Below are 10,979 nucleotides of genomic sequence, written 5' to 3' on the forward strand. Positions count from 1 at the left end.
TGAAACGCCGTGGTTAACTAGCCAGCCTTTCGACGGTGGCAGGACCTACTACAACATCAGGCCGAAACCGACGAGGCCAGGACGAAAAAGTCGAGGAGCGAACGAGGCTCGCCGGAGTGGCGGCAGAGATCCGAGGATGTTGGCAGCGAACTTCTGCCATTACAGCATCCCTGCCAGAGCTTTCTGGGGCAAGCTTTTGGCCTAAGAGAAAGTGGTTCAAGGAAGAGAAATTTCCAGAGCTTGGGGTCCTCATTCAGCGGGCTGAAAAGGTCCTTTACAGGGAGAGAGCTTTTCCAAGCTTTCGACTAGACTTTGTTTACTTTTTAAATGGCTTGGCTTAAATACTAAAAATATGTGAGTTATGTTACAGGATTTTTTTAAAAATTACACAGAGAGAAATATTCGATCACATTGTTCTTGAATTGAGAACCGTTGGGTCTTAAAACCCGTGTAAGCACATTTTTAGCTCAATTCTCACTGCATCAGAACAAAATGGTAAGAAGAAAAAAGATGAAGTGAGTAAATTGAGCTTATTTAATAACTTTTTGATAAGTATGCACTATTGACTGTAATAGTTTAGTTGTTGAGATAAACAATGTAAGTACCGACAATTCTCAAACAAAACTCAAGCTCATTGAGAGCATTTTGAACTTAAGTAGTGCCTTTTAAGAATATTTTCAACTTAGATGATACGGTCAAAGTTCTCCTTGTTTACCTGTTTTGTTTGACTGGGATATCTAATATTGGAACATCCTTTGGCTTAAATTGTTTTATTATACATTCCGCTTCTTACTAAGAAATTAAAATTATGTTGAAATTCATATAACTGTGACGATAATCCCTATATTTCTTATTTAAATAACCCAAATATATAAAAGCTACTTTTTGAAGTATATATTTTTCTTAGATATTTTAAGGACAAACCGTAGAGCACAAAAAACCTAGTCACAGCTGCCTTGAAGGGCAATCAATGAACTCGAAACCCGAACTTCGACCATCGGTTTGCTGGGCAAATGAAAAGCTGGCCTAAACGCTCAACGGTGGCCAATGTACAAATTTGTCCACATGGTTGACTGGCAGACAGCGCTAATTAAACCACACGGATGGCAGCCATGGCGGCGGGTAGTGGCCAAAAACCAGGACATTAAAACTGATATAAGGCCCTGGCGAATCAGTGGAGCAGGCCAAAACCCACAAACACCCCCGCACACACAGGCGTTGTTTCAGCTTGCAAGCCATTAACTGCTTTGTTTGCCCGAGGAAGGCGGGGGAATGTTGGGAGTGGGGAGAGTGGCGGGAAAAATTGGGAGGTGCCACCTTGATTGTATAATGGAAGGACGCTGCCTAAATGCAGCCCCCGTGTCCTGTAAGTGACACGTAGAGACAATCGAATTGTGATTTGTCAGCGGAGCGAAAGAGGGGAGAATCTGGTGTGCTCCGTGTCCATGGAGCACTCTGTCAAAGTGGCAGGACCTTCCAGTGGCCAGCAGTCAAGCCGTCTGCCGCTCCACTTCCTTCCACTGCTTTTGGCCATTAAGTGGCGCACATGTTTGGCCCACACCAATGTCCTTCAGTTCACTCCACTCCACTCCACTCAATTCGGAGCTGGCCAAAAAGGTGATGGCCAACGCACAGGTGTCTCCAGTCTACACGGCAAGAAATATTGCCTGTGACTTATTTTAAAATTTGTATACCCCATACAGCCAAAAACGCCGGGTGTATTCGTTTCGTGGAAAAAAAATTAATGCACTAAAATAATACTTATAAATAATTTTTTTTTTTTTTAATATTTTTTTTACACCTAAAAGATGTGGAGACAGACACTAAGTTCTCGTCGGAAAATTTTTAATACCAAAGTGAAATCACAGACCTTTATTTGGAAAACCATTTTTTTGCATAAAAAGCTTTTTCAAGGGAGTTAATTATTATACGGTATTTATAATACATTCTAAAAGCATATTCTTTTTATTCCCATCATTTTATGTAGCATAAAAACCATGATGATTTAAAAGCAGAGGGCAATAAAATAAGACTAAAGGCGACAAGCTTGTCAAAATAATTATCCAGGCAGTCATATGGAAACCTTTTCATCCTTAAGCAGCCGATGCAGACATACTTTTGGGTGCAGTTTTGGTACTCCCCAAATGGAAACTTACTCTATCTCCCACTTTTTATTTGTTTGGGCCAACTTGCTTTGGTACTTGGCCTGTTAATTTTGTATGGTGCCGCCATAAAAGAAAATCTTGGAGATTTGTAAAAAAAAGTTACCACGAAATAAGAGCAAGCAACAACTGTGACAATCTACATAAAAGAGCGACTCGGAGACTTCCTCAACATTTTCCCGCCCCAGTATCGTCCTTATTGCTTTATTTTCCGCCCTCTGCTCCTGGGATGGAGCAACTTTTTGTGTGTGCGCCAAATGGAATAAAAGCTGAAAGTAAGGACGAACAAATCCTCACAGCTGTCCTGGCAACTGACGCACATTTCTCTCTGTCATATATCATAGATTTGTGCGGGGGTTTTCCCAGCAGCCCAGTTGCCCAGTTGCCCAGCAGCCCCTCAGTGGTCAGTGCTGTGTCTCCTGTTTTCCCAGTTCCTTCAACATGGGGGAGTTTTTCTTACTGTTGTCTCTTATCCGAGTAATAAACTTAAATTGTTATTTTACCTTGAAAGCGCCACAAAAAGATTTACGGTCGTCTTGGCACCTACTCACAACCCCCTCACCGATTTTCCTCTGTGGTTCTGTTAGCATTTTTATGCTCATTACATCGCATTCGAGCTCCCTAGTTTACCACACCAACCTCGTTTCAATTTACAACAATCTGCGTCTTTAAGTTGCTTCTGCCTCGCTTTTCACTTCCAAAGCTTAATTTGATTTCCATTCGTTTGTTGTTGTCGCATATTTATTAGGCTTTATATTATGATGTCTAGAAAATGTCCAGACAATTTATGCCTTCCCACAGGCGAGGAAAGGCGAGATAAAAGCCGAGCTGGGAGCTAGGGATTATGGCTATTTAGGCCGCTGGCCATTGGCTTCTCGTTGGGGTAGGCTTGTTCTGGGAATCTTAAAGAGCTTCAGCTTATTACAAAATTTTTAGTGCCAAAATATAATTTATAAAATATTAAGTACTCCTAAATAATTTGATTAAAATTTGTTATAATAATTTTTAACTTATTTTGTTCTTTAAAACTAAAATATCGTTAGGTTTTCAAAAAATTTGAGTACTAAGAAACAATTTATTAAATATTTAGCACTGCTATATAATTTGATTTAAAATTTTAAAATATAGTTTTACTTATGATGTCCTAGGAAACTTATAGAAAGTTCGTTTTTGTCAAGTTTGTAGCACCAAAAAATTCTTATATTATAAATAATATTATATTTTAGTTATTATACAATATTTAGTTCTATTATTTAAATAATATATATATGTTTTGACTGATTAAACTATAGTTAAATTTTTATTATAGAGACACTTGACTTGACAGTAGAATTATTATTTTAAAATCGATATATCTGACTTATTTATTTAAAAATTGATTATTACTTTTGATTAAGTAATTTTGGTCTTTGTATAATTAGCTCAGCAATCCAATAAGTTAACTTAAATCTTTTTTCGCCACCCATCTTCAGTCGATGCCTCATTATTATCGCATTGCTGGCAACAAAGTTGGCCGCACTTCGTTGCATACTTTTGTGGCCACGGCTGTCAGCGCGGCTTGGCTGCTCGCATTATTAATTAAATGCAAAATGTTTACACTAATAATTTCAGCATGACTTTCCCGCCCCAACCAATTGCCAAGGGGAATCTCGAACGGAAGGAGCCATAAATTTCGCCTTTGGTTGCCGCGTTGCAAGATGTGCGTTGCAAGTCGCGAGTTGCAGCGGCCACAAATTGTGAGTTATCTTGGGTCCCCAGAACGGCATCCTCCTCGGTGGTTAAGGTTGTTCTTGTTCCTGTTGTCGCTGCATGCAAACACATTAAATTAAATTATTGTCACTGGGCGGCTGCATCCTTGCATCCCTGCATCCTTGCAGCTCCGTTGTCCTTGTCGCTGTCGTTATTGTCCTCGCCTTAGTTCAGCTTGTCGTCTGGCTTGTAGGGCCTTTCCCTGGAAAATGGGCGAGCGGGCCAAATGTGGGTGGTCCTATGCTAAACGGCCAAACTTCTTTTCGCTTTTCGGCCATGAAGCGTTTCATTAGGCATTTACGCATTAGTCGGGGGGAAACGACAGGGCGGGAAAGACAAGACGAATTGTTCCCAGGGGAGGTATTACAGACCATCTTGCTGCAATCCCTTTGCGGGCTAAAAGCTCCCAACTGGCAATGCAATTTTATTAATAAAGATAGCGCTTTGAAAAGTAGCAGAACTTATTACTTTTTCAGTGACTTAGGACAGTATTTTGGTGTAAGATAGCTAAACATATTTAAGAAATATTTAAAATCCTTACCTTTGAGGCTGTTCAATCCTAACTTACTTTTATGCACATAGACTTATAAAAATCATGGGGCAACATAATAGCTATTTGATGCTTTAAAATAGAAAATAATAATTTATTTATTCTTTTATTCAATATTAATAGTATATTTATCAGTGCTACTTAAGTATTGTATTTTTTTTGTTCCTATCAGAAGTATTTAAGATGCCCAACTCTATTAGAAAAGAAGATAGCACGAATCAAATTTAACCTAATCTTATGTACTCAGTTCCTATCTATTAAATCATTTTTCTTTCTTGCTAATTTCCCTGTTTTTAAGAGCTGTCAAGTTTTTTGGTGTATGCTCATTATCTGTGTCTGGCAACGTACAACATTTTAATAGCCGCTAAATGCAGGAGTTAACAAAGACACACACTCCGGTTTTCGCTGTATTTTTTATGGGCAATGTAATTTTGTTAGCGCTCAGTCGTGCGAATCGCTGACTTTGGTCACTCCTTTACTTGGACTTGCGAAGGGGAAAATTCGTGGCAAGCTTTTGACGGGCCAACGCATTAGCAACTTTTACCGGCTTTTCATGCGTTTGAGGGCGCACCATTAGCAACTTGACTTTGGCGACTCAAAGGCATTTTAATGAGCCACTAGTTGAGGCCACACTCTTTTTTCTTGTTGTTTTTCACCGCTCATGCCAAACAGCAATTTCGGTAGGAAAAATGCAAATTTTTCTTGAGTAACTGAGTCGCTAAAGTTGCATATTCATGGTGCAGATATAAAAAGCCCTAATGCATTTGCGTGCACGAATTTCTTTGCATATTACAAGTTGACCGGGCCAGCGGTAAAGCAAAAATATGTGAAACATAAATTCACTCAACACAGAAGTGCACTTTCCGGAGGGGTGCGAAGAAAACCCCGCTCAAAGGATTTCTTAGTCTGGACTAACTCTGGTTCAAGCTCGATGGAAACTAAACAAAAGTTGGCCAATTGGTTGGTTACGAAACAAACCTAAGAAAGTTGAGGAAAAAACTGTAAAAACTCAGTCTCCATAAAACGAAATGAAAATTGTACAACTGCAGACGCAACTAAGAAAACATTGGATGTCAGTGCAGAAGTGGGTTAATTTGCCAAAGGATATAGGATCATATGTGTGTGTATTGGCCCACTCACATAATTGCCAAAGCGTGCAAAGTTTCATTGTTATGAGCTGCCTTCTGCTGGCAAAGTTTCCCAGGGGGGAAGAAAATGGAACATCGAGCGACTGAAGGGCGAAAGCTTTTTGCAGTTTAAAGCGCCCTGTTCTGCATCAGCTTCCCTTATCCCGACTAAACACAATACAATCGCAGGAAGTATCCTTTGACCCCGGACAGGACATTCCGGCGCCGGCAGTTCGGCAAAAAAAAGATAAAGGGTAAAGGAATATGTGAGATCTTCCCCATTGGAAGGCTAAGGCAAAAGTTATTAACAGGTTTCTCGGAGAAGTATGACCGGAAAGTTCTGTTCAACTTTAAATTCACTTATTTTAGTTATTACAGTGACTTGTGTAAAGGTAAATTATGTATGAGATAACTTTTGGATTGTTGAACTTTATTAATAGAAATATTTATTCTTCATAGCTTTTAAACAAATATTTTCAACGCACATCAAAACTTTAAACAGCATTCCAAAAAAATTCGATTTTCACTAGTTATTTAATAGGGTGAGAAAACTTATTTAGAAAATATTTTAAGCAGATTTGTCAACTACTTATATTTTATTAATTTTACCTTCAGAAGTAAAAAGACCTTTTTAAGATTGCTAAATAAAGAAGTTAACATAAGAATACATTTTTATTTTATCAAGCTTATCTTTCACTTTCGAAGACGTGTACTTGTGACCTTAAAAGTATCATACTTTCTCTAGAAAGCCATCATTTTTCATACCATCAATGGCGCCTAAATTCTGATTTTGCCTGTGCCATTTTCAATATTGCGGCTGTCAGTGGCTGCGTTGCCTTGGGGGTCTCCAAACTAATTAGTAATTTATTTTTAGCATTTGCCGCATATTAAATTTTTGCACAAAACTAATTCACGTTGGCAGCGGTGGCAGCTGAGGCACTCGAGTGCTGGAAATGGCCGCCAACATGCAATTAATTGTGTCATTGTAGCCATTAACCAGACAGTTGAGCAGTAACCCAATTTGTTCGCCTGATTGTCGGCATGGGTGGAGGTGGAGGTGGTGGCAAAGGGGGCGTGGTGGCCACTTGACCGTCTCTAATGGCCATCCATGGTCGAAAGGCAATATTAGAGGCGACTGCCAAGGCAACGCGAATGGGTTCCTTGTGTGCCAGTTTGCAATTAAAACGCCCCCTTAAATGAAAGAATACGTATATGTATATATATGATTGGAGGGAGAAGCGAATCTAGAGTAGGGGGCAGTAGGGTGTTAAGGCTTCCAAAAATATGTGCCATATGTCTTGATATGTCAGTTGTCAGTTGTCATGCATAATGAACAAGTCCTTTTCTCCTTTATTTTCTTATGTACTCACAACTTGCATTCTTAATGGGATTGCTTACAAGATAAAAGGCTAAGAAATCGAGGGGGTAAGAAGGTGATAAAATGGAATCACAAATTAGCTGCTAAAATATATGTTCAGGTGTATAAAGGCGTTCATAAAAACATAATAATATTATTTAAAATATTTAAACAAATAACAAACTTTTAGCAGCTTGGTCAAGTTTAAACAAATGATTTTTTGTCTTTAAGATACAATTAATAAGATAATAAGAAAAAGATTTTCTATTCAAGTTTAGTTGCCGAATCTAAGTAAGAACGCTTATTAAGCAAAATCAGTTTTGCTATAATCCTTATATTCCTACTACTGAGAACCTTAAACAGTATAATCATAATCCTCTTTCATTGACATTCGACCGCATTGTGTGTTCATTGTTTGTCCATGACGCAACCGACATAATCCTATTCGATTGCCACACTTGACGCACAAGCAAAGTAATTACATTACCGACACATTGTTCTACAGTCCGACCGCTAAAGATGGCTTCAATGGCAAATCAATGGGAAACTCTTTCGACTTGTTAAAAAGAGTAAAGTTTCCTCTACTATTTTGTCAATTTCTCTAAGCCAAATGCATGTAAAAGCTTTTAGAATCTTGCATCTTCTGCATGCCATCTCCCACAGAACCGGAGAACCTAATCTAAATAAATATGTTGTTTTGCTTTCTGTTGTTGTCATCAGTTCTATTCAAGCTCTGCGCCAAAACAGGGTTTTATCCTTACATATTCATGTAATTATTCCTAGCTCCGCACACCCCTTTTTTACCCGATGGCCTTTGTGCACCCGCAACCTGAACTTGGTTGGCATCTTATGGGTTGACATGTGGATAAAAGACAAATAAATCTTTTAAGGGAAAATAAATTCAATTAATATTTGTATAAATTATTTTCAAATAAATACTTTAAAAAATTATTACATTTTCAATTATTGCGTAACCGTTAAAAACAAGCATTTTTCAGCAAAAACATTTATTTTAGACTTTTTTACCCAGTGTACAGCTTTGAATTGGTTATCGAATTTCGTTTGTGTGACTTTTCCATTAATATTTTGTCAACCGACGGCTTCCTCTGCTTTTGCTGAACACATGCTCTGTTGGTTTTTGCTTATTTATATTTTCAATTTATTGAAAATACCTACATTTTATCTGTGTTAAAGGCGATTACTAAGCTCTAATCTGTGAGTGGACTTGTTCTATGAATTTCCATACTGGTAGTCAAAAAGATGCAAGGATATGGGCTGGAGGAAAACTTTAAATACATTTGTCACCCGGCTTGTGCCTCATTCTCATTAAGCTGTGAAGGGGGGATTTTGCTGAGGGACGATGACAGCTGGCGCCATGGCAGAAATGGACAGGACATTATCTGCCGGGGATATCTGCCTGCAACTCCTTCTCGGCCATAATTTGATCGTTAAAATGGCCAACGCCGCCTTTGCATCGTTTGGCAGCTGCAATTAAATGTCTTTTTTTACGATTGTGCAGCCTTTGCAGTCGACGTAATGAAATTAACACAGGCTTTTCCTCTGGCACTGATAAACGATCGTTAGTCCTCCTCCTCCGGCGTTTTCCCTTTGGTCTTTAAAACTCCACTTATGTGTAAAGTAAGACTGGCCATAAAGCTCGTTAAAATGCCAAGAAATAAGCGTACATGCAGGGTTCTTTTTTCTGGGAATTTTCCTCTGGACGGATTCCTTGCATGACGGCAACAAGGACAGCGTTTAAGTTTTTAAGCGTTTCGTGAGTGTGCCCATGCTTGGGCGTGCCCGCCAACCAAAATTAATGTGGTGGAGGGGCATTTAAAATGCCCAAAGCGTGGATTAAATTAAATATGAGCTGGCTTTTACAAAATTTTAAAGATATTAAGAATTTAAGAAGGGCCATAGTCCATACCTCAACTATCAGATACCCATTGCTCTGTTTCAAAATTTAAATAAAGAAAAACTGTTATCGGAGATAACATAATAATAACATAATGACAGACTGGCGTACTGATAAGGCAAGATTGATTCGGCTTGTGATCCCTATCAAGAATCTATAAACTTTATAGGGTTGGAAACGATTGCTTTGACTCCACGAGTAATGGGTATACAAACTAATGTTGAATTTCTAGAAAAAAGTAACTTCATCTGAAATTTTTTATTTCTTTTATTATTTTTTTTTATAAATCATCAACATATTGATTCTGCTTCTTGGCTCATGAGTTAGTTTAATTAATGTGGTTTGTTGGGAATGTATTTTCAATTCTCCTTTAAATTGACCCGGACTTCTGGGCCCGAAACATAAATTTAAATCGGATTTTAAAGTTTGCTCAGACCATTTTTTTGACACATACCCTTTGACACACATAGGGGGCACTTGACTGGCCACAGGTGGCGCTTAATTTGCACCTTTCAGCGGCACGGGGGAGCGCTGTCATCGCCGCCAGCCTCGCCCTAAAGTCACACAGGAAGGCAGCTCGAAGGCTAAGTGAGCCACTGTGTCAGTGGGACCCCCAGGAGAACGGCGGGCACACGAGGGTTAAGAGGCAGGGTGGGGTTAAGCAAGACTCTGGGGCGCCGGGGAGTAATTAACACTGCGACGCTGACTGCCACTGAGTAAACAATGGCTAACGGGAGCCGCAGTTGTTAATTACGCCAACAATGCGCTGCAGCAAAAGGCGCACAAAAAGGGGGCGTGGCAAAAGGTAAGGCCAAGCCCAAGAAGCGGAAAAAAAAATTAAACACAGGAAGTGCAAATTGCCGTTAGAAGGAAGCAGACACAAGGAGCAGCTAAATGAGGAAGGAACCTCTTAGTAAACTGAAGTATCTTTGAAATACATATTTCTCCGAATTTTATCCTTAAGTTTTTGAGATAATGTGTAATAATATGTTACTTTAAAATTCCATTTCTATAAGTGGAAATTGCATAATAAAATATTTAAGATCACCTCTTTAAGACCACTTAAGATTTCTAATACATTTTCTAGAAGTTCTTAAATATGTAATACAAGTCCAGGTGCTTGAAATAAATATTATAATCGCCTAAAAGCATTTCCAAAACTTGTAAAACGTGCCGGTTGTATGGAAAATACTTCTCACCATCAGGACCTGCAGAAAGCCAACTAATATCATGGCCAAAAACTGAGTCCACGACCAATTGTTGACCATGGCGTAGGTGGATTCGGCCACATTTCGGTCCCTGGCCTCGATTGCTCGAATAAAGTCCTGAGATTGCCGGGATCTCATGAGGTTCACATGTATCTTGCCCATGTAATTATCGATACCGGTGTAAGCCACATCGAATTGGTAATCGGTTAACATTTCCCGGCGTAGATCTCGCAGCTCCCGCTCATTTCTGTCCGCATGTGTTACTTCCAGTGCGAATGATACGATCTTTTGGTTAAAAGAGCTAATGGTGTTATCGAAGCAAATCTTATAAGACCCAGTTTCATTGGCCACCAGATCGCGTTTTCCCTTCTCCTGCTTTATTTCATTGATCAGAAGGTGACGACTCGGATCCATCAAATTGAAATTGATATGAGTCTCGCCGAGTCCACCGTGGATCACCTGATAGTCGATTTTAATGTTCTCAGTGTTGGCAATCGGCTGGTAAAAGCACTCCTGTCGACCAGCCTCGACAAATATGGTCAGTTGTTTGTTATAGGGCTCGCCATTGGAAATTCCCAGGTCCTTTAGCAGGATGAGCAGCGAAATGAAACAAGTGATTCGGAACATTTTCGGTGGTTTTTCAGCTTTTCGATTCGAATTTTTTGACTGATGACTGACAGGTTGTCGGTTTTGTAGTTTGGGTGGATTTATAGAAGTAAAGAGAGAGGCCTGCTCATGGAGGGGAAGGTAAAAATATGGGTAATACTACACTAAAATCATACCAAATATTTGGTAACAAAAATTTTAAGACTGTTATCTAAACATGTATTTTTACTTAAGACTTTAATCAAAAAAATGTAGTAACCTTAAGTTATCAATTGATATTTATAAGAAATTATTCTACAATGGTA

General features: G+C 39.1%; 1 protein-coding gene across 1 annotated transcript; it reads right to left on the minus strand.

Moving 5' to 3' along the window:
• Nucleotides 1-9,895: 9,895 nt before the first annotated feature.
• On the minus strand, nt 9,896-10,770 carry LOC119547673 (transmembrane emp24 domain-containing protein 1). Its single transcript, XM_037854631.1, has one exon. The coding sequence runs from the start codon at nt 10,693-10,695 to the stop codon at nt 10,003-10,005; it is 693 nt and encodes a 230-aa protein (XP_037710559.1). The 5' UTR covers nt 10,696-10,770; the 3' UTR covers nt 9,896-10,002.
• Between the last annotated feature and the right edge of the window lie 209 nt (nt 10,771-10,979).

The sequence above is a fragment of the Drosophila subpulchrella genome, chromosome 2L (assembly GCF_014743375.2).
Source record: "Drosophila subpulchrella strain 33 F10 #4 breed RU33 chromosome 2L, RU_Dsub_v1.1 Primary Assembly, whole genome shotgun sequence".
NCBI lineage: Eukaryota > Metazoa > Arthropoda > Insecta > Diptera > Drosophilidae > Drosophila > Drosophila subpulchrella.